Source organism: Thunnus thynnus, chromosome 1 (genome assembly GCF_963924715.1).
Source record: "Thunnus thynnus chromosome 1, fThuThy2.1, whole genome shotgun sequence".
NCBI classification, from domain to species: domain Eukaryota; kingdom Metazoa; phylum Chordata; class Actinopteri; order Scombriformes; family Scombridae; genus Thunnus; species Thunnus thynnus.
Genome location: NC_089517.1, coordinates 30431749 through 30454953, shown reverse-complemented (window position 1 = coordinate 30454953; position 23205 = coordinate 30431749). Strand labels below are relative to the sequence as shown.

Here is a 23205-nt window from a genome sequence, read left to right as displayed (position 1 = left end):
AGTGGACAAATGGCTGCAGACAGAAGGAGCTTGGAGTGAACATGCGCACACAAACAAATGTCATTATGTTCTTTGTCTCATTATTCTATCTTAATGAGTACATTTCTGCAGATCTCTCAGCATTGTCTCAGTTCTTGACACATGACTTTATTATCAAGGTCATCCATACTCGCTGAAATATTATCATAAATTCTGTTCTCTTCTCTCTGGCTTTACACAAAACATGGAGAAACCTACATTTATACACCATTTACTGATCCAATATGTGCCTAATTGCATATTTGTGTAATATATCAACATTTCATATCCATAACTAAGGGAAAACAAACAAATCTAAATGGAACCTTACTGTTGTACATATTAGGCATAGAATGAACAAATCGACAAAATTATGGAAAAAAAAGAGTTATTTTATTTTTGTGAAAAAAAGGTTACGTTGGATACGGCTTACAGTATATTTTTGGAATATTATAGGATTTTTGTTGCGTAAAATACTAAATACTATTTGACAACATGGGATGAACATAAGTTTAACTTTTTACCTTGTGATTGTGAATACTTTATGGTGTTATATGGTCATTTATCAATGTCAAGATGATGCTTCAATAATTATTGCACAACTAATTTTTCCCATAACAGTCACTCCTGAATAAGGCTCTATTTTAATGGAAAATATTCACTTTTAATTCTTTACCAGGAGTGTATTTGACTCCTATAAGATGTTACAAAACATAGTAGCTTAACTCACGAGACTTGATAATTGCTTATATATGGATCGTTGGCGTATGGGGTCATTTTTGTGGTCTTTGATTATAATAAGTAGAAATTATAAATACATTGTTGTTACCTTTCCACATGTTTCTTGATTAACAATGATCTGTGAGCACCAGGCAGTACACGCTTGTTTATTGAACAATGTCATCACAAGTGCAACAGACTGCAGTTGAAAAATCAAACCTTCTTTCAAAGGTGTTGCTTATTGTGTGGGGTTATCACAAAGAGCTTTGAAAGTGTTGATTTACCCTTTAAAACACTTTAGAGTGCAGATGTTACACTTGTTATATTGGAAGTGTAAATGTCAGAGCAATTATCTTTTATTCTTATTATTCTTTTTTATTCCCTCCCTTCCTTTCTTCTTTCTTCTCTTGCTTCCTTCCTTCCCTCCTTCCTCACTCACTCAGGCAGTGGTCTAAGTCTGAGGAGAGTGGTAGTTTAGCTCTGTGGTTTCCGAAGAAAGACCTGGAGAAACAGGTTAGTTCAACACAAAGCTGCAATTGATCACTTATAGAATTTATATTTTTACATCTGCATTAAAGTATCCCACTGCTAAACAAGCAGTTCAGTTTTGTTATGTTTCTCCCCCTCTAAGTACCGAGCCCTGGATCTGCCAATGTTCAAACACTACGTTGGCTGTGCCACCTTCATCTTCCTCTGCATCTTTCTGATTCAGATGTTAGTCACAAAGGAGTGAGTATGACCAGAATTTACTCTGTTATTTACTGTCAAAAATCTATCACAAAGTTGTTGAGCATAATTATCATACTCTGCAACTGGGAAGAGGAAACAATACCTCTTTTTCTTTCTGACTGAGCCCTGAGGCATCATTTGTCACATGTCAAGTATTACTTCAAAAGCAAGCTATGAAGATTATACTGATGGGAGAAGGAGAGGTGGGAGACTGATTTTGATTTTGACATACTTTTTGTTATTTATCTCTCTAAGTCGACAGATGCTGGGGACATCATTTGGAGTGTTGGTTTGTGTCCTGCTGCTGACCCTGGCCATCTGTTTCGCAGGTCACCTGCAGGTCAGTGTGTTAGGTCTTACATTCATATTTTATATTCACATTTAGATATTCAAGAGGTTAAGTTCAAGTTTCAGCTCTTTTCAGGCAGTTTGTCTTAGTTAGCATTTGGGTTGTAAAAAGTAGAAAAAATATGCCCCTTAAGCCCCGCTGGATGCAGCTCAGGCAGTCCTGTAATAGGTTTGTCATTCTTCCTGCAACGTGTGTTGAAGTCTCACTTTGTAGACCAGCATGGTGTATTTAGTGAACATGGTTTGGAAATATATGAAATATATTTCTAGACAATAAGTTGCTCCTCTAGTTCTTGGTAATTTCAGGGACTCTGATATTACACACACAAATGTGATAATTTATCTCTAATAAATAGTAAGTTATATATATTATTTACATATACAACAAAACTGAGTACACCCCTGTGCAATATCACTAAAATAGTAAATGATTAAAATTGTATCATCTTACAATAAGTAGTAGTAGTATTTTTAGGGTGGAGTGTAGAGTATTTGATCTTATTTATAATTAAGAACAAACAGCTTAGACTAAATTGAAAATACAGGCCTCAAAGTACAACCACAATGCAACTAAAATGATTACACCTGTGACCACTGAAACTAAAGTGAGTACACCTGTGACTTCCTATAAAGAAAATCTGCCTGAACAAGGTTATAAAAGAACCTGTGAACACCACAACTTTCTCAGGTTTGGCCTGATGCAACATGGCTCCATAAGGAACTGAATGAACGAGTAAGAAACCAGATTGTGAGACTTCATAAAGATGAAAGAGGGTACAGGGCTACTGAACAGAAGCCAAAACACAGTTGCAGCAGTGGTTAGGAGATACAGGAGGACCCATACTACCAATAACCGAAGGCGCAGTGGCCATCCTCAGAAAATGACGACATGCACGATTCGCTATTTACGCAACCTTGCATTGAAAAACAGATGGGCAAGTGCTTCTGACTTGGCACAAGGATTATCTGTGGAAACTGCTGTTTCAGTGTCTGCTTGGACAGTGCGAAGGACATTGCATGAAGTCAACCTCTACGGACGACGTCCAAAATAAAAACGTTGCTCACAAAACAGTCCAAAACTGCAAGATTAAACTTTGCCAAAGAACATGAAAAGAAGCCTGATGAATACTTGCAGTACGTTCTGTGGTCAAGATGAAAACAATAATTTTGTTTGGGTCAGATGAGGTCCAGCATGTTTGGGAGTTGCTGATATGGGGCTACATGAGTCCAAAAGCTGTAGGGGAGATGACATTTATAGATGGAACTATGAATGCAAGTTTGTAAACCCAAATACTGAATGAAAAGATGACTCCCAGGCTCAAGAAGGTTGTCAGGAGAGGAATTTTCCAACATGACAATGATCCCAAACACACTGCAAAAATCTCACAAGAGTTTTTAAAGAAGAAAAAAGTGAAAACTATGACCTGGCCAAGTATGTCCCCTGACTTGAATCCAACAGAACACCTTTATAGTATTTTAAGCGAAAAGTAGAGCAACAAAACCCTCCAGCAAAGAGCAGCTGAAAAGAATTATCTGTGAAGAATGACAGAACATCTCTCCACAGATTTATGCAAGATCATCTCTGCCCAGGAGGATCGAATCTGTCGTCAAAAACAAAGGCAGCCATACAAAATATAAAAAATAAAAGAATGGAGTCTGAGTAATGAAGGGTGTGCTGACTTTTGTTGCAGTTTGTTCTTAAATATGGACCTTTCATTATAGTTTAATTAATCAAACATTCTGTTTTTCAAGTGAATTGACTAAATTCTTCTTGAGTATTGTCTATAACAAATGAAATTGTATTAAATGGACAGGATTTGTCAGGGTTCCTGCAGATCCTTAAAAAGTCTTAAATTAGATTTTCATAATTTAAGGTCAAAAAATATCTTAAACAGTCTTAGTTTTTAATTATGGTATAGGTCTGAAATGTTTAGGTGATGCCTAGCTGCATGAGAAATATCTCCCCAGGAGATGGGAAGATGAGGGGAGATAAAGATTCACTAATTTAAATATGGTTTAGTCTTCGATCGCGAGTCAGTCCAGCTCTTTCTTTTTCTGGTAATGTTTCGATTGGTTCTCCAGAGGCCATCTGCTCTCATGAAGCTAACAGGATTAAAGAAGTATACAAAACAGTACAAATGATGCTAAGTTAAAGACAGTTAGCAAAGTCCTCTGTTTCTGATAGTTGCTAGAATCTGGATAGTAATGTTTTTAGTGCGGAGCCTCAATGGCCAACATGCGACATGAAGGAGAGGATAATACTGACCGCTTAGCTAGAGTTGACAGATTTAATGGAGTGTTAAAGTGGATGAAAGGTAGATCTACTATAACGTGTATGTGTCATAATATGGAGAATTAACTACAGCCTATTCTGTGAGTGCGAGAACGACCAGAACAGCCTTATTGTTTCACACAGTGTTGTCAAAATTAAATTAAAATTTAAATGTTAAATTAAAATTATTTTTTATTTTTAACAAAAAGAATTTTATCTAATGTAAAGCATAACAATGGAACACAGTTCATTGCATTTGCCATTAATTTGATTACTTTATAAGATTTTACATATGATTGTTATATGGAGATACAAAAATATCCAGAAAAATATCCCTAATATCCCTAATGTGCATCTGTTTTGCTGTGGAAAGGGTCTGTAATTTTCTCTGCTGAGGTCTTAAAAACGTCTCAAAAAGCACAAATTTGATATCAAAAAGTGTGCAGCAACCCTGTTTATAAATACTTAACATTTTAGTGATATTGACAAGGGATGTACTCAGTTTTGTTATAAACTGTATAATGAAAGCAGAGAGAAGATTCAATTTGATGAACAGAGATATGACAAGGATAATGCAAGAAATGAATTTGCATCTTCAAGACTGACTATTAAAATCAAAGGTGGGAGAGCAAGAGAGTATTCAATGACTGAACCAACTTAGTATATGAATAAGAAATAGATTAAAACAAGGAAGACACAAAGTAAAGCCAGATTTAACAACAACGGAGAAATCTATGACGGTTTAGAGGTGCTACTAACATAAGAGGTGAAATTTAGATTGACAGATGTCATGTTCAGTGTTCAAGCAGGTGAGATTGTCAGCCAGATGTAGCTGGTAAATGCAGCTTTTAATGTGGGTATAGGACAAACCCTGAAGTTATACCTCTATTAACAGATGATCTCAAGTATTCTCTTTGAGGGAAACGGTCTTTGAGTCACTGTTACTCTGTTTTATGATGTGATGTTAGAGATGGTTTAAGGGGAACAGGGAGAGGCAGGCTGTATGCACTACACTGGCCTGGGCCTGACCCACATTACATGTGCATGACTCACAAGTGTTGTGGCCTAAAGTTTCAATTCAACTTAAAGCCATCTATTCTATTCTATTAATTTAATTTCCTAGTGTATAAGAAGAGAAAATTAAATGTGGAATTATTAATAGAGGATTTTATTGCTGTAGTGTCACGGCTACACAAGATAAATGTCATAATACAGCAGGCCTTTAGGAAAAATGTAATTTTTACTCACCATCTGTCGGTAGCTTTTCTTAAGCTCCCTCTCTGTTATTTGGGCCGGGTTATCCAACCAGCAACGAACAGATGAGATTTTCTAAATTAAAAACAAAATAAATAGAAGATTGTGTGATAAGATCAAAAGCTCCAGAACAGCTACTAACCTTGTGGTGAGATTGTTGTGTCAACGCCTGTTTCCGAGGTCAAGAATACATTTTCAATCTCAAAATAAGTACATGCATACTGGGTCAGGTGGTGTGTGATTTGCAATACACAACCATTTCTCTCTCTCATTTTTACTTTAAAAAAATTTGTTGCATTTGACTGTGTATTTCTCATGCTTAATTATTGCATATGATGTCATGTTTCATAGTGATCATCTATTATATATGCAGAGGCCTGTGGCAGTAGGACAAAGGAGTCTTTATACAACAGAAAATTAAACAATAAAAGATTCATTGGTCAAAAACATGCATGTTACTAAGGAAGTGCTTTGGAAATGAATAAAGGAAAGGGTGAATACATGTGTTAGTGTAGTTGTGTACATACAGTATGTGTTTCACTGTGCCAGAATTAGCCAGTGTGAGAATGGAAACATGTCATGGAAGCTATGTCCTCATTCACTGTGCTGTAGCTTTCAATAGCTAACCTACAGACTTGGTGGAGGACACCTGACATTCAGTCCTTGACTGGCAGTGTTTCCTCCTCTCAGATAGATTCCTTCACTGGAAATAGCCAGCGCAAAGTCACTCACATGATGTCTAGAGATAGATGACTGTGTAAAAGTCACATGCTCCTCATACCTGTTTGATTCCATCTTTCCTTTTCTTTCTCTTCGTCTGCAGCGCCTGTTTCCAGAGAAGCTGTCAAGTTGCCAGTGGTTGCCAGCTGTGTCGGAGGCAGTGGTGAAGCGACCGTGTGTGCGCCTCCCTCTGGCCACCATAACGGCTGCGGTCATCATTATCTTGGCAATGTTCAACCTGGTAAGAGGGACATTACATACTCTGCTATTTCTAGCTGTGCTACACTTCATAGCTGCCATGCCAACTTCAAAGCGTGCTGTCCAGTGGCTGCTTGTCAGTCAAATCTTTTTTATCCCCCTGCAGTGCTGGACACCTTCTACACAATATGTCTCGTCTAACTCAAGTGACTCGGCCTGCAAAAATGATTCAAGAAAGGGATCAGAGGAAGACCTCTTCTACCTGCCTGTGAGTGATGGATTTGTTAAACATACACCACACTAGAACAGAAATATTTAATATTATTCATATCAAACTGGATTAATAGGTATTTGCAAATAGTTCTGGCATGTGTTTAATGGAGTGTCAGAGAATGCATGATTGTGGTTGCCAGGAGGGATGATTTGTGCATCGCAATGACTGGAGAGTTGCAACAATGCCAAAAGGATACAATGCATGAACCAAACATCAGACACCTCATCAAAATGTTTGATATGTTGGATGTAGGCCCTGCGAGACGAATTTAGGGGATTACTGGGTGACTGGAGCTACAATAAGTAACTGCCAGTCCACAGTATGACAGTATTAAAATCACAATGCACTTGTTGGATACCGATACTTATTGATTTTTCATTTACTGCCTATAAAGGTTAAATAAGGTTAACCTATCACATTACGCTCTTGTTACCAATAAATCTACAAATCTGTGTATAGTTAATGTTAATGTTATTTGTCTCAGGTCTGTTCCCTCTTTCTCTCCCTCAGTACTCTGTATACTGCTGTATCCTGTCACTCATTGCATGTGGAGTCTTCCTGCGGGTGAGCTTTGAGCTCAAAGTGCTCTTCCTCACCCTAGCCTCCACCGTATACTACATCATCATCCTCAGCACTAAGGAGGATCTATTTGTGTGCTACGGAAAATTCCTCTATCATCAGATTCCACCAGATATCATCGGGAACTGCAGCAGGTAGGACTGAATGTCGACAGTAAATCCTCAAGCCTAAGAATTATAATTATATCAAGTTATATTAGATATTAGTCATTGTCACGAACCGGGCCGCACGGTCATGACAAAGAAGGGAGACGCACACAACAAAGCCAATTAATAACCAATTTATTTAAAAAAAGAAAGTAACCTAAGAGAAAAACCCAACCTAACAATGGCATGTGTAGTCAGTGAGATCAGTAGTGTAGGTGAGTGCATGAGTGGAACAGTGTGTGAATGTAGTGTTGTATGGTGCAAAAAAACAAGTCAAATATCAACCCAAAAGCCAAAAGGTGTCTCAGGGAGGAGAACACACCAGCAACTGCACTACAAAGGGTTTTTGAAGAGGCACTGGCACCCAGAGCCCCCGGTGTTGCCAGTGTTCCTGATGATGCTGCCACATCCACCTCCAGTACCTGCAGAAACAACAGAGAGCAGCCACACAAATTGAAGCCACAGGCAGACTGGGAAGAGAGGGTCGTAACAGTCATTTTCTTAGATTTCATGCATCCTTTGGTTAACTTGATCCAAAATAATTGCAACTGGCAATTGTTTAGTTAGTGTCATCTCATAATAATATATTGCAGTTAATGGGTGAAATAATAGCACAGTGATAATAGCACTATGGGAGTGGTCGAGACATATTACGGGTATTAACTTCAGTTTACATACAGTAATCATATATGAAATATGTCAATTGAAGTGAAGGCCAGACATGGATGTTCTCATTTGTTCTACAGCACAGATGACTGCATCCTGAAATGCATCGGCCTGGTAAAACACCCCCAGGTGATGAGCTGCATCTACATCACCCTGTTCCTGGTCACTATGCTCATCATCTCACAACAGGTAATCACACTCTTTGTCTTTTTCTCTTCATTTGACTTCCTTCCCATTCCCATTTCCCATTTCCCATTTCTTTCAACCTCACTGTGTTTCTCTTTCCTAGAACGAGTCCTGCTTCCGCCAGGACTTCCTGCTGAAGTACAAGAACCGCACAGAGCAGGATGAAATCGAGACCAGGGAGAACCTGAACCGCCTGCTGCTGGAGAACGTGCTGCCAGCGCATGTGGCAGCGCTGTTTGTTGGGGAGAATAAAAAGAATGAGGTGTGACTTCACTCAATTTATTCTCTTAATGAGGAATTACGTGGTGGGGGGCAGGTTTTTGGTTGGATCTTGCCCTCTGTTATGTACTGTTTGATTGGTGATAAAGGGAAGCAAAAAAAATCCTCAATGGGAAACTAAATTTAAACTAAAATTCATGTTGTATCATAATCAGTGATAATTTAGCCATCATTAAAAGGGAAATTATCATCATTTTTTGTGTTCTAGAGACAGTCAGTCAAACTTTGTGTTACCTTGCCGAGTGCACGCACGCATTTTGTGAAACGTAAAACAAAAGTTAGATATTCATCATGTTAATGTGCAGTAAGTCAGTTGAATTTTTCTCAGATTTTATAAGCCACTGTTTCAGCAAGTATGTATTGGTAATGTTCTGAAAAGCAGCATATTCAGGTCATATGCGTTAACTTGTTAAGTTATTAAGTGATTCCAAATGTCAACGGGAGTTTTATCATTGCTTTCACTCAGGGACAAAAGCAGACTGAATCTCTTGCCCTTAAGAAGCACAATACTGTGAACATTAACAGTGCGAGCTGTTCACTAATGAGGTCATCAGCTTATTACTGACAGTGGTGAAAAATGATGCCAAGCATCGTACTAACATACTGGACCTATTTGAAAACACAGTGTTTATAAGAAGTGGTTTTGTGCACTGATGCCTTCCAGTATCTTGTTTTCCTTCTGTGTTTCATTTTAATTACTTGTGCTAACAGAGGTGTTGTGTGGTAATATTCTGCTGAGGCAGAGGCAGTATTACTTGGGTGATGCTTTTTGGGGTCTGTCATGAAATTTAAAATGTCTTCACTTAATGTTGTACTATATAGTAATCTGTATGGAAATGATTTTAAATTACTACATACTACATAAAATTTTGCGCTGAATTGCAAATTGATCTTTTATATCGGCAGACAACAGAACTAGCAGTAGGTGTGGGAGGTGTGTCTGTACAGTAAAGCCTAACAATTCCAGTCATGTCCTTGGTAAAATTATTTATTGTGCTTCTTGTATTTTGGGTTTATTTTTTATTTTGCGTTTCCCCCAACAGGACCTATACTACAAGTCTTATGACTGTGTGTGTGTGATGTTCGCCTCGGTGCCAGATTTCAAAGAATTTTACACGGAGTGTGATATCAACAAGGAGGGCCTGGAATGCCTCAGGCTCCTCAACGAGATCATCGCCGACTTTGACGAGGTCAGGAAGACAAAGCAGGAAAAGAAAGAGCTCTCCTTCATCCTCATTTCTCAAGTCTCACTGGCCCCACTGTTTATGCGCAGCTATCAAACACTGACTCAAAATGTAGCCCATATAATTATAGCATGTACATTTTCAAATGCAGAACATGTGGACCCTGACTGGGCTGAAACAGCACAGTATTATTATCTAAAATTCTAATGGTAGCAGAAATAAATACTGTAAATGAAGAAAACAGGGATGATGAAGTTCTAACATTATCATTTCTGTATTTTGTTTTTTCTCTAACCCGACAGCTGCTGTCCAAGCCAAAGTTCAGCGGTGTGGAGAAGATCAAGACAATTGGCAGCACTTACATGGCTGCTGCAGGGCTTAGTGGGACGCCTGGTCAGGAGAACAATCAGGTGAACTAACTACTGCTTTAGATCAGGGTCAGACTGGGTCAGATTGGTTTTGTTAACTGTTTATTATCAGAGATACGGTAAATACTCGTGTGTTGTGGACACTTGTTTTCCATCTCATATTTTAAAAATGTATCACATTTCTTAAATCCTTTTATCCAAAGTGCTTTACCACCAAAAATACCAAACGCATCATTTTGCAATAGTAGTCACTTGTTGACGTGTCATAAAACAGGAAGCTTTCGTAATGAAGTTGTCGAATGACATATTCTTTCAGGACCGCGAGAGGCAACAGGCCCAGATCGGGATCATGGTGGAGTTTGCTATCGCTTTGATTGGCAAGTTGGATGGCATCAACAGACATTCCTTCAATAGCTTCAGGCTTCGTGTGGGTGAGTGCGCTCAGCCGCTTGGCAGCTTCAGCATCGAACTTTCATTGACTGAATACTGCACTGTATCCAGCTCTGTTAGTGCTGACACAATAACCCTGCAGGTTTCCCTGGTTACACTGTGCATGACTGGCACTTATTTACTGTTCTTGCAATGAGAGCAGAAGCATTTACTGAAAGTCGATTATTTAGCTGTCATGTCACACTCAGGATCTTCTTAACTGAGTGAAGCCATCTTTTATACGCTAATTTAATCTTTGACAGAAATTTGCTGTATACAGTATTATTAGTAGAGTGGCAACACAGTATCCACCTAACGTGAATGGTCGGTATAAGCCTGCCCCATATACTGATGTTATACTCAAACAATGAGACAGACAGAAAAAATTCACCTCTGTCTATTGTGTCTGCGGTCTTGACACAGTCATCCTCAGCCAGATGACTCTGAGCAGTCATCTTGGATAAAAGTTGTGGTTAAAACATTTACATTTTTAGGAGATAAAAACATAGAGAAGACGTAAACTTTCAAGTTTGGCTCAGAGCAGAACATTCTTATCAGCAGTTGTGTCAAAACACTTTGTGACTGAGAAACAAAATCCGGTAACTCTTGAAATATATGTTTATTGAAAAGCTATTAAAGTGTTTAAAACCATTTCTTATGTTTCATGTTGTATTTGATTAAAACCTCTCAATCATCAGTCCTTAAAGTCCCCCTCCGCTCAAAAATATGTTTAATTGTCCCTACAGTTGTTTGTTTGAGCTTCACTGTGCAGAATGATGTATGTGCAGAGTTTGTTTTCACATTCATCTGCAGAAAGTGGAAAGTTTCTCTGACTCATTGAACATCTGATTTTAAGAATGGGCCTATGAGCATGATTTGTGACATCATAAATAGTTTGGAAGCCAATCCTGGTCCAATATTCAACTCACACAAGTGTGATGTGGAAACTTGAATCCAGTGAACAAACACTGAGAACGAACTTTACAGTGAAGTAGGAGACTTGAGTCCAGCAGTTAAGGAGTGTCTCCTCTCAGTTTAACCTGAATTGTCTGCCTTTGTTGTTTTTGCACAGGCATTAATCATGGCCCGGTGATAGCCGGAGTGATCGGTGCGAGGAAACCTCAGTATGACATCTGGGGCAACACGGTCAATGTGGCCAGCAGGATGGAGAGCACCGGGGAGCTCGGCAAAATCCAGGTACATTCAGCACAGTCCGACCAAGGCAAACAGCAATATGTCATGTGGTCTCAAAGGTCAAACATCCACATGTCAATTCTCACATAGTCACTGCAAATCTCAACACAATCACAGCTGGATTTACAAAGATCCAATTTCTAACTCTGGTCCAGATTAGATTTTCTTTATCCACCTCAAGAGTGACAGAAAAAATCTATTCTCATATTTTGACAGTCAAAGGAGCATCTCATAAAATGAACATTTTGTTGGTTTTTCCCATGCAATAGCACCTTATTGCTCTGTGGATTGAAAGCAAATTATGCTTTAACTTGAGTTAAATCAGTTCAGCCTCACATAATGGCATTATTCCCAAACTGTAATATTACCATAGCGATTATGCTGCCATATTAAAGTTGTAAATTGATACATGTGTTCATTAAGGAAAGTCAGGAGTTTCTTTTGCTGCAAGGATGGTCTCACAGCAGATTTGGGACTTTGTCATTTGGCTTTTATGATGAAATTTCAAAGTCTAATCAGCTGCAGGTGTGCGTTACGTCCTCTGTGTCTATTTCCAGGTGACAGAGGAAACATCTGATGTGCTGCACAAGCTGGGCTACTCGTGCGATTGTCGAGGATTAATCAACGTCAAGGGGAAAGGGGAGCTGAAAACCTTCTTTGTGTGTACCGACATGAGCAAGCAGCAAGGTATGGGGCTGAGCTGAGGCCAAGTGGCCGCAGCCAACAGGACTGGAGAGAGACTCATGTACACAAGTCAAGAGTTTACAGACTCCTGCACGTCTTGTTGAGACAGACCTGACTGTACTACAGCTGCGCTCCTGTGATATCGCTGAATAAAAATGCTGAAAGGAACTGCTGCCTCGCTGTGTGTGGACGTCACATTGAATCAACACTTTGTACTCGGGACCTGTCGGACAGATCAGCATGTGGCATGTGTCGTTTCTGGAGGGATGGTCAGTACGTACAATCAACATCTTTTTCTATTCACCAACACATATCTGTCCAGTGATCCGTCACTTTTGTACTTTTTTCTGTCTTTAACTTAGATGTTGTTTGTGATAGAAAAACGTGTATCGTACTAATGCCAAATACAGCCGTGTCATTTTTGAAGACCTCTTGTGTCCTTTAAAAACAAAACAATAGATTCTGTTTGGATCATATTTTGAAACCCATCAGGTTTTCCTGTTAGAGAAGAGGTGGACACTCTGCTCTGTTACTGTGTAATGAGCAAGACACATGTTGAGCTGTTTCAATGTCACAAACTGGCTGAATCTTAAGATAACTAAAAGTAGTTTCACTTCCTGCCAAATTCAAATAATTAAGTTACTATATTGTCACACAAAATCATCTCTGATAACCATTAGAGCCCCATAGGTTTAGGTTCCAGTGTCACAATTTTTTTAAACATCTTTTAGGTTCCAGCTGTGCAACAACTATTTAATACATATACGTCATTTGCTTCATTTCAGGAGGAAATACATAAATCCATGTGCTGTCTATGCCATCTGTTTCTTTATTCTGCACAGACAATAATTCAATTATCATGTCTTCAGCTGCCTGTCTGCATATATGCTGCAATGAGGGGAAACCTGTGACACTCTCCTTAGTGTCCTTAAGTCTGTCTGTGTGTGTGTGTGTGTGTGTGTGTGATCCAACATCCTGCCTGCTGTGAATGTTTTTCTGGCTCCAGCTCAGGTAATCACCTGAATTGATCTGGATCATTCTCTGTGCCTCTGAAAACTTGATTAGTCTTGTGGCCTTACCATGAACATCATCTTGTCTGTAACTGTGGTTACATAATACATTGGCCTTTATGTGAACAAATGTGACATTGAATTTTGTACAGTTAAAGAATGTAATAAATGTTTTCCTAAGTCTGTGGTTTGCCTTTCTATGATTCACAACAGCCAAGGTTTTGTTTTGTTTTTTAAAAAAAAAAGAGGTTTATTGATTGAAATGCATACAAATGTCACACAAAAAGCACCTTTTGTACAAAATTTATGTTATTAAACTGTGTGGGTGGTTGGAGTTTCATTATACAGCCGCAACAGGAACTGCATCTTGACAACATGACAAGGTCTCCATTGGTTCAGCCATCTCCTGCACTGAAAACAAGAAGTATTAATATTAGATGTGCTATGCTCTAGTTGAATTGTACAATATTTGTAAGGTCAAGTTTAGAACTTAAAGTAGATGAAAGTAGATTTTAGAAAACTTTTATGTAATACTAGGAGTGCAGATATGTTAGTATATTTATTTATTTATTTCACAACTCTAATATGTCTTTGCCTTACTGCTCTCAACATGTAACACTGAATCAAAAGTTAAGCTGTTGGTGCAGTCAGGTGGTTACCTGTGGTGAGGTCTATGAAGGATTCAGGAGGTAGAGCGACGCCCATGGCCTTCCTGATGCCGTAGACGCTGCTGACGTCACATGGGGCCACTTGGCTAGTCAGCGCGGCCAAGTTCCCTGTCACCTTCTCAGCTGCAGACGAGAGGAGTCCAGAGGAAATGTGATCAAGACAACAGGAAATTATATGAGTTTGTCTTCTTTTATTCCCAGGGGAGAGGGTAATTCAATTCAAAGAGGCAGCTGGGGTCAATCATAGGTAGGCAGACAAAAGGCTTCACATCATAGTTTTTATAGTAATAATGTGACTTTTTAAAATATCCCTTTACTACTTTCATGCTAGTTTTTCCTAGTACAGAATCCTCAATGTTGCTGAAAGCTAAAAGACAAACCACATCTGTGTATCTGGGAACTAAAGAGGTAAATGAAGTGTTGTTAGAGGTCTACAGCTGGCCACAGCTTCAGTGAGGGGGGGAACAAAGGGGGCCATGCATAGGGGCTTCTTACCCAAATCCAGCTCTTTGGTAGTCGGGGCCAGCAAGCAGATCATGTTAGGTGGTTGCTTGGCACTCAGACGCTCCTTCTGTGCTTCCTGCAAGTCACGCAGGAGCTTTGTAGTCTCGTCCAGTTTCTGCTGGATGTGCAGGGCCTCTATGGCGGGAGAGAGAAAGACCACACACACACACAGTTGGTACTTCCTCTCACATTCATTCTTTATAGACCCTGACTCAGACTGGTTTTCTCTTTTTTTGCTTCATTAATATCAGAGTGCTGAGAGAGAAGAGGGAGAGGAAAAAAAAAAACTTTGAGCTGTTAGAAGGATTTAAGAGGACAGATAATGGGATGCTGAGTGCTAAATGGCCCATCTAACTGCTTCCGATGAGAGCTTTCTTTTTTGTAATTACTTCAATAGAAATACCATTATAGTAGAGAGTTATTAGGAATTACTTTGTTTCCTTTGAGACACAAAAAGCACAAACATTCAGATATCAGTGTTCTGCTTGTCTGTCAAATTTGTGATGTTTCATTAAAAAGTTAATTATTGTGGAGTTGTTTTGGTTTTACTGTCAGATTCTGAACTGAGGACGCAATGAGCCATTTGATGTGTGCAGTTTCCCTTAATTCTTGTATATTTTCATCTATATGTGGCTGGTTTACACTCTAATGCAAAACTATGAGACTACTTGGATATGCAATGTAACTACAGCTGCAAGAAGTGAAAATCTTGATCATACATCATTTTAAGTCATTGTTCAAGCAAAGATGCCAAACATGTTCTGTGAGGATTTTCCTGATTTTCTGTGTTTATTGTTAAGTTAAATATTTTGAGGGTTTTGGACTGTTGGTCAGAAAAAAAGAAATTTAAAGTCGTCACTTTGTGCTCCAGGAAAGTTTATCTGAGCATTGTTAACTACTTTCCAATATTTTACACTAAAGGACTGATTAATTGATGGAATTACTGATAGATTATTGTAAGGGGTTAGGGTGCGGGCCATTAAACACAACATCCCTTGTTTGTGTCTGGCTGGAGTTTTTGTTGCATGTTTATCACCATCTTTTCCTACACTCATTTCCTGTCAGCTATCCAATCAAGGTATAACAAAAGCATCCAAAAAGATCACTTTAAACTTTGATAAATCTGTAATTAGTTGCAGCCCTAAATGTAACAAACATAATTTGTTGGCAGTTTTACCCCCAGACAGCTCCTCAGCCTCCTGCAGGCCTGCAGCAGGGCGCAGGAAGTCGAGCCTGTTACAGCTGGTTGCTTCGGGTTCAGCTACCTACAAGAGATAGGGGTTGGGGGGGGGGGGGGGGGGGACAACGTGTTTAGTCAGATTAGAAAAATACATTCCACACTAGACAGCTGACGCTCAGACGGAACATCTAGGCCTTTTGAAGCCTCTTTAGTCACGCCGCTTCTTCGCTCCAATAAAATCAAACGTAATGAAAAGCTGCAACACCCGAGCAGGGGATGAGAGTAAACTGGAGAGCGGCCAAGAACAGCAAACAGCCAGGACAGAGGGTTGCTGTGTGCCTGATGGAGGGGCCTCGACTTCGGTTTCCTCCGCTGCTCTGAGGAGCGATTCAGCCGCGCAGCCAGCGGGCACTGAAAGAAAACACAGGCCTCTCCAAAAAAGCGGGGGCCTTGAGCGAGTAGCACCGCTGTGTTTGGAGGGGAAATGTTCTTTCCATGCGTGGATGGATCGCAGCTACAGGCAGGCCCCTGCTATGTTGACACAGCTGGTTGATGCAGCAACCATCTGCAAAAGCCATCTATGATGACAAAATGAAATGAAAAGTATCCACACACGAGGTGTAATGCAAGAACACGTGCTCTGCACCAAACAACGGCATGGCGGGAGCTCACACATCACATCAAACACTCATGAGGGTGAATGGCTGTGGTTTTGTGTTACATAGCGCACGCTGATATCTCACATTATGAACTTGATATCATTTCCATTTCTACTGTAATGTGAGACACAAAGTACAGAAGCTATTTATCATGGGGGGGGGGGGACAGAGCAGGTTTGGATCTGGATTTTAGCTCCAGATCTTTTCATCTCTCACCTCCATGTCATCCTTGTCCTCTTGTGTATTTGCTGGCTCTTCCACCTGCTGGAAAAAAAACAATCCATTCAGTCAACTGATACTCTTTTTGTTTCTGTCCTGTGTTGCTAAACTAAGTAGTAAAGACATCACAGTAGGTGCTTACTGGCTGAGTGTCCTTCAGGGTTTTTGAATGTTCTCCGTTCGTCATTGCATCCAGAAGATTGTCTGCCAGCTTGTATACGTACTCGTCTGATTTGGTCAGGAACTCTGACATGCTGCAAACACACAAACATTTACCACTTGTTTTCTAAGCAGCAGGGTTAAAAAAAACAACAACAATCATTCGCAGGCTAAGAATAATGAAGTCGATATCGACTCTGCTGACACTTGCTGAACCTCCTACACACTGTGAGACGGAGACATATGCAGCTAACAATTAATTACACATTTTCACACACTGGAAAACAAAGGTCAATGCTGCTCCATGAAGAGAAATGAAGGACTGAATCGACGACACAACAGACAATGACCACGCATTGACCTAACAACAGAGTAAACTAAATAAATAAGTGCTTTCCGCTGTTATGACTCAACTGATACAATAAAAAAAGCAGACACACATACAGTGAAGCCACATACACACAATACATGTCCCTTGACGGCCTCTCACAAACTAAATGTTTCCAAAGATTTATTGTAGTTCAAAAATGTAGTAAAATACATGTGAAAAATCTGAAAGACAAAAACTTGTGTTTAATTCAAATAACAACAGTAACAAAGCATTTCTATGTTGTTACTTAATACATCTGTTTAAAAGATTAGACTGACTGCCAGAGAAAGTTGACTGGAGCTGTTCATTCACTTTTATGCTTTTTGGACACTGCAGCATAGAGAAAAGTGTTTAAATCTTTCTGTATTGTTTTCTTTCAGTAGATTTCTTACCTTTGGCTGACATGTATCCAGAGCAACATATATATATATATATATATTCTGTCAAAGAATAAGTGGCACTTGCTCGATCACCATTACAAGCGGCCAAAGGGCAGAAATACAGTAGTGAGCATCGTAACACACCAACAAGAGTTTTACTTCTGCTACAGCAGAATGGTGTAATGCAGTGAAGAAGGCAATAACTGAGGGGGATGCCGTTCAGGGACATAATTACACGAGCACGACCAAGTACAGCTGCTGTTGCTGCCTCTGTAATGACAGTCCTGTTGAGACCAAAGTGTAAGAATTGATGGGTTGTAGTCAGTTTGAAGCTCAGTCTACAGCTGACAGCTGACATCCTGCAGACTGACTAAACTCAGTGCAAAAAGAGAAACATCTGGAGAGTAATCAGCCAGGAATGCCTGAAGTGACGTTTTGTGTGAATGCCACGGAGCTGGGGTGCGTTCCTCGTCATACTGTACATACCTGTCTGAGCTCTGCTGACTGGACTCCTCTCCATAGAAGGCGTAGATGAGGTCAGAATCCTCCTTGCTGATGTTAGCGAAACTGGAGTCGTAGGTGGGTGCGTAAGAGGTGAACGGCCCGTAGTTCATGTAGGACACTGGGAGACGTGTATGACAAACAGACAGCTCATTACCACCGAACCAGCAAAGAGGAGAGATCAGATATTGGTTCTTTTCACTCGTTCATTCAGCGTAGTCCAGTACCTGGAGTGATCCTGTTCCTCTTGTCCTCCCTGAAGCCCTGCAGAGTGTTCACACCGCTCTGCAGTCGATTGGACATCATGCCCAGCTTCACGGGACAGTAACCCACATCTGTAACGGGAAACTCATTTTACCAACTTCAAAAAATTCTGCCTCAAACTCATTTTCTTTTCCAATTTACAGACTAGGGCTGCAACTAATAATTCATTTCATCATTGATTAGTCTGCTGATTATTTCTTCAATTAACTGACTTATCATTTAGTCTATAAAATGTCTGAAAATGGTGAAAAATGTCTCAAGGTAACATCTACAATTTTGTCCGAGCAGCACTGCAGCATCCAAAGATATTCACTTTTAACCGGGAAAATCAGCAAATATTCACATTTTTCTTTAAAAAAAAGACCTTTTCCTCAAGTTAAATTGAATGTCAAACTTTTTATTAAAAATTAATTGATTATCATAATAGCAGCTTGTTGATGGTCAACTTATAATGGACTAATTATTAAGCTCTATTAATGTCCCAGATGGATTTACCTCCTGCTGAAAGATCTGCTGGGTTGAGAATAGCCAGAGTGGTGGAGCCATCAGCCTTCCGCCTCGCAAACTCCAACTACACAACAAAAAGAAATTGTGAACTAGGACTCAGTGACAGGAAATTCTTTTTAATATGAGAACTGATTTGGTTGTATGTGTCGCCGGTCTGACTTATTAGGATAAAAGAAAAGGATTCATATTTTCTCAACATTTCCTGCCATCACTCTGAAAGAATGGGTGTCATCATGTTTTTAATGATGGATATGTCCGTTTGAAAGGGAAAAATCCAGAGTTTAACTCTGGTTCCTCACATCACACTGCAGCACTCTGTTGGACAGCTTTCCTCCAGACTCCTCGATGACCTTGCGGATTTCCTCAAGCTCTTTCTCTGCCTTTGCCGCTTCGTCCTTGGAGTCTTTGTCCTGTCTGTAAAGGAAACACAAATTGAAAGACGACAGATGAGACACTCTGACCATGAATGAAAAGGTTTTTGCTTTGTAGCAAGAAAAGGAAGCATGCACACATTATGAGACACAGCAATCTGCGTGAGCGCTTCTGTTCATTAAACGCCTACGTTCTTGTGTCATTCTTCAGATGATCTACCGGTAAGCGTTGTGCTGATGTCAATGAAAGCCATCAAAATGTTTTTACACAATATCTTCTTTTGTGAGACACAAAGGTAAAAGGTGGTTGAATGAAAGCCAGCGGAGTGGAGGTGTTTCTCGGCTGTTCCTCTGATGGTGAATCACGAGCAACACGTGATTTTAATTGTCAGGTTGTGTTACATCACTGGGCAACAGTACACTGATTTCAAAGATGCACAGCCACGAGAGAAAACAAGACACGGCATGCTGTAAGGCATTCCTCACATTCTCAAAGCTCTACAGTGGAAAGCTGATTCACTGCAGAGGAAAACAAGCTCACAGAAATCGACACTGTGTACTGACAGAGTGGGAAAATGTTTCCATCAACATGCTACGTTTTTAGTTCTCATTAGGTATCTTTATCTTAACGTTATTGATGTGTAACTTATAATTCCAGCTTTCATTTCAGATTTTAAAACATGTGATTTAGCAGGAAAGCTGGAAACTGTAGTTAATGGACTAATTAAAAAAAAAAAAACTCATTTGTTCAAGATCAGGGAGGGCATTTATCCATTTCTGGACTGACACATCTGTGAGAGATCTCTGAGATATCACCTATGTTACACTACGTTAAGATGGTGACTTAAGGAAACAAGTCAGCAGGTTGAAGGACCTGGGTGTGCTGGGTGTCTGGGAGCGTTCGCTGGTGTCTGTGGTTGTAGGTCCCTCTTTTTTCTGGTCCAGGCTGGTACTCCCTTGTTCCTCAGTCTTCCCCGGCAGTTTGGTTGAAGGGTCGAGGCCAGACATGAATTCTATGCTCTGCTTCAGGCTCTCCAGCCTCTCCTATAGGAAAGACAATGGGAAGTTATTTATTTTTTCCACTCAGGATAAGGAAAGACAGTTGAATCATAGGAGACAAACATGCCTATAAACTGGTTGGTGATGATACTGAGGATCATTTGAAGCTATCTGCTGCCCCCATCTGTTGCAGTACAGCAAAAGCAAGGTCATTTAACAGCACTGCTACACTCTGCTGAATGAGTGCAGAAGTTGAATAATGTTACCACAAACTTATAAATACAGTAAATAACATCCGGATTGAAGGGTCTCTCTCACTATTTATCATAAAAACTGATACATTGTTCCAAAATAAACACGGCTACAATTTATTCTTTTAAAGAACTTGTCCTGAATCTTCAGTTTCGTACCTGGCTTAAGATCTTCATCCCAGAGTGCAACAGTTTCCGAGCAGCTTTATGGTAGATGGTTTCAGGTTTGTTGTAAATCATGGCGTTTTCACACATGATCCTGAAATCAACCTGCATCAACGACACATCACACGTCAAACACAAAAAACAGCAGTTATGAAACAAAAAGACACAAACCTTATGCCTTGGAGTACATTATGGTTTTGGGGGCACTGCTTGATTGACTGCTTGACACCAGCTGACCAACACACATAGCATAGTTGTTGCTAGATGCACATTTGGCCCTACATACACACAGATTTAAAACTTGCCCTTTCTTGACTTTAGTAAAATTTTGAGATTTTATTTTGACTGAAATGCTATCCACTATCAACCTCTTCCATGTTGCATTTATTTTAGTTTACCCTTTTGTGCGATTATTTGACATGCACTCTAACACCTGTGTGCAGTGCAGAAGTATATATATATATATACCTTGAGTTCATCCAACGACTGGTAGCACTCTTTCTTCACTTTGTCCTTCATTGTGCTGAAGTCCATAGGACGCTTGATAATTGAGGAGTAGCCGGGAGCAATAAGGTCCGTCACCGGAAATGTGAAAAACGCACTGGGGTCTTTCCTACACAGAAAACACAGTTCATAAAACACGTGGGGTCAGTTAATAATACAATGAACAGCTAAAAAAAACAAAACTATAACAAGCAAGCAGACAAACAATAAATGATCAATGCTGCACCTTTGGAGCTGCCTGATGAGTTGGTTCAAAGCTTCCTGCAGAGGAGTCTGCTCTTTCTCCGCTAAATACCAACACAAAGAAAAGTCAAGGAAAGCTCTGAGAAGAAGTGACAACAAACTTCAAACAAGAGATGATGTGGGATTTCTGTACCTTCCAGTTTATCCAGCTCTGAACGGACAGGAGTTCTGCTCTGTTCCCGGTCATCATCTCCATCTGCATCTTGGCCTTTCTTCTTCTTTGTCATCTATCATTATAAAAAACAAATTTTAAATATGATGTCACGCAAACATGTTGATGCAGACTACTGATTTCAAACAGTCAAAAGAGAATTACTGACTCTCTCATATAGAAGTAGCAGAGAGTGTGTTTCAGGTACCTTTTTCTTTCCTCGGTCATCCTCTGGTGACCCAAAGCTCCTCTCTTTGTCCTTCTTCTTTTTCTTCTTCTTGTCCTTGGGTTTGTCATACTCCGCCGGCTGTTCGTCGTAAAAAGTGTCCCGACTCGAGCTTCCCGTCGTCACTTCGTTCCCGGACACTTTCAGCACCAGCTTCAGTGGCCTCTCTCCGTACTCTGCAGACCACCAAGTCAACAAGACAAGCGTTATTATCATCGAGCTAACTGCAGCTGACAGCAGAAGATGGGAGTCATAGAAACAATAGCCGCTAACACTTAGCTTAACCTAAGTTACACAGCAAGCGTTACAATTACACTGTAGCAACATGTAACGTCGTGCAGTAATGTTAAATCGCTGAATTTATGTGCATACCGAATTGTAGCATCAAGACAGAAACAGGCGGAAAATAAACAGCTAATTTAGCTCAGTAGCTATCTTAGCAGCTAAGTCACCAGCTAGCACGGCTAACAAGCGCGAAACCGGATTATTTCAGCACATATATTGAAAAATAAAACATTAAATAGCTCAGGTTGACAAATGCTTGAACTATCTGTTTCTTAAATACCTTCATATCCGTGTTTTTCGGACTTGTGTTTTTTATGCTTCTTGCCCATTGTTTGTGTTTTCTGGCTGTTTGTTTTCTGTTACCGGTGCCGGCAGGAAGAGCGATGACGGACCCTACCGCCACCTACCGGAGAGGCGGTGATAACGCGAGATGATATGACTCCCTTTATCGCCGGTAGGGGGCGTAATAAACCTATGATTCACATAGACCACCAAAGACCCGCAAAACTTTTATCCTGTGATGAGTATTCCTGTGATAGCAGATTTGTAAATGTCCATCTCTATCTCCTCCCCTCAGTTTAGCTCAGTAGCTTCCCATGCCTGAAAGATGCCTGCCTCTCTCTCTCTAACTCCATGCTCAGTTTGGATCTCAGGTTTTCTGTTATTGTAAAAGAAAATAGCCCTGATGACATCTTCTCAGACTTTACAAAACTCTGTCCAGAACCACAGAAGACATCATACACTGTTTTCACAGACTAAGCATACTCCCATGTGTAAAACAGGTGCAGTTCCCCTTTGACACTGATTTGTGTCACAGCGCTATTAAAGTCCCCCTCTACTCAAAAATGTGTTTTGCTCATTGTTACTTCACTGTGATGTTTGAGCTTCACCGTGCAGGATAATGTATGTACAGAGGTTGACACATGAAGGCTGTTTTCACATTAATCTGCTGCAGTGTTGACGGGTCGTGGTCATCTGCTGCACCTGCTGGGTGCAGAAAAAAAGTGGTTTCAATGGCACTTGAGTAGTTTAGAAATTAATTACTTATTATTCCATATTACTGAATGACATAAAATACTTGATTGCTGTTGTTATTTAATATTATTCTAAAATTTGAGGTCAGTGGTTTGATACAATAGTTTTAAAGGAGTGTTTTTAACTGTGTTTGACTCCAGAAGCTGCTATGTGGAATAGCCTCACTCTCGCAACAACAAATGCTTTGAGTACAAAAATACGCAAGCCTTTGGCAATAAAAAGCAAAGAACTTACATTCTATACCTGATAAAAGCAGCTGGCATAAACTGGATGCCAAGTGGGGCTGATTGCCTGTTGTCCCGCTGC

General features: G+C 40.0%; 2 protein-coding genes and 1 long non-coding RNA gene across 5 annotated transcripts in view; 1 reads left to right on the top strand and 2 right to left on the bottom strand.

Moving 5' to 3' along the window:
- The window catches only part of adcy7 (adenylate cyclase 7), a 61264-nt gene extending 47823 nt beyond the window's left edge, over window positions 1–13441 (top strand). For all 3 annotated transcript variants that reach the window (XM_067595098.1, XM_067595080.1, XM_067595089.1), the window contains 13 exons: window positions 1182–1251; window positions 1370–1467; window positions 1723–1807; window positions 6165–6302; window positions 6426–6527; window positions 7044–7246; window positions 8005–8113; window positions 8214–8372; window positions 9433–9579; window positions 9876–9983; window positions 10258–10372; window positions 11443–11567; window positions 12122–13441. In XM_067595098.1, the coding sequence (XP_067451199.1) occupies window positions 1182–1251; window positions 1370–1467; window positions 1723–1807; window positions 6165–6302; window positions 6426–6527; window positions 7044–7246; window positions 8005–8113; window positions 8214–8372; window positions 9433–9579; window positions 9876–9983; window positions 10258–10372; window positions 11443–11567; window positions 12122–12268 (1606 nt within the window). In that variant the 3' untranslated portion in view covers window positions 12269–13441. The remainder of the gene's footprint in view (window positions 1–1181; window positions 1252–1369; window positions 1468–1722; window positions 1808–6164; window positions 6303–6425; window positions 6528–7043; window positions 7247–8004; window positions 8114–8213; window positions 8373–9432; window positions 9580–9875; window positions 9984–10257; window positions 10373–11442; window positions 11568–12121) is intronic.
- Window positions 569–6244, bottom strand: LOC137186308 (uncharacterized). Its single transcript, XR_010928999.1, has 3 exons — window positions 6123–6244; window positions 5336–5416; window positions 569–1239 (listed from the first exon to the last, which is right to left on the bottom strand). It is a non-coding gene; the product is annotated as an uncharacterized lncRNA (long non-coding RNA).
- A 36-nt stretch (window positions 13442–13477) lies between the features above and the next one.
- On the bottom strand, window positions 13478–22292 carry brd7 (bromodomain containing 7). Its single transcript, XM_067595123.1, has 17 exons — window positions 22145–22292; window positions 21562–21755; window positions 21336–21429; window positions 21186–21246; window positions 20924–21068; window positions 20450–20560; window positions 19915–20084; window positions 18969–19083; window positions 18658–18733; window positions 18126–18233; window positions 17884–18019; window positions 16631–16742; window positions 16486–16533; window positions 15608–15695; window positions 14422–14565; window positions 13918–14049; window positions 13478–13669 (listed from the first exon to the last, which is right to left on the bottom strand). The coding sequence occupies exons 1-17, from the start codon at window positions 22191–22193 to the stop codon at window positions 13599–13601; spliced, it is 1854 nt and encodes a 617-aa protein (XP_067451224.1). The 5' UTR covers window positions 22194–22292; the 3' UTR covers window positions 13478–13598.
- Window positions 22293–23205: the final 913 nt, after the last annotated feature.

Coding starts and splice junctions, on each gene's coding strand:
- brd7 (XM_067595123.1), bottom strand. CDS start 22,193: ATGGGCAAGAAGCATAAAAAACACAAGTCCGAAAAACACGGATATGAA. Junction 18,734..18,968: donor ACAGAGTGCTGCAGTGTGAT/GTGAGGAACCAG, acceptor TTTGTTGTGTAG/TTGGAGTTTGCGAGGCGGAA. Junction 16,743..17,883: donor AGTCAGCAGAGCTCAGACAG/GTATGTACAGTA, acceptor GTGTGTTTGCAG/CATGTCAGAGTTCCTGACCA.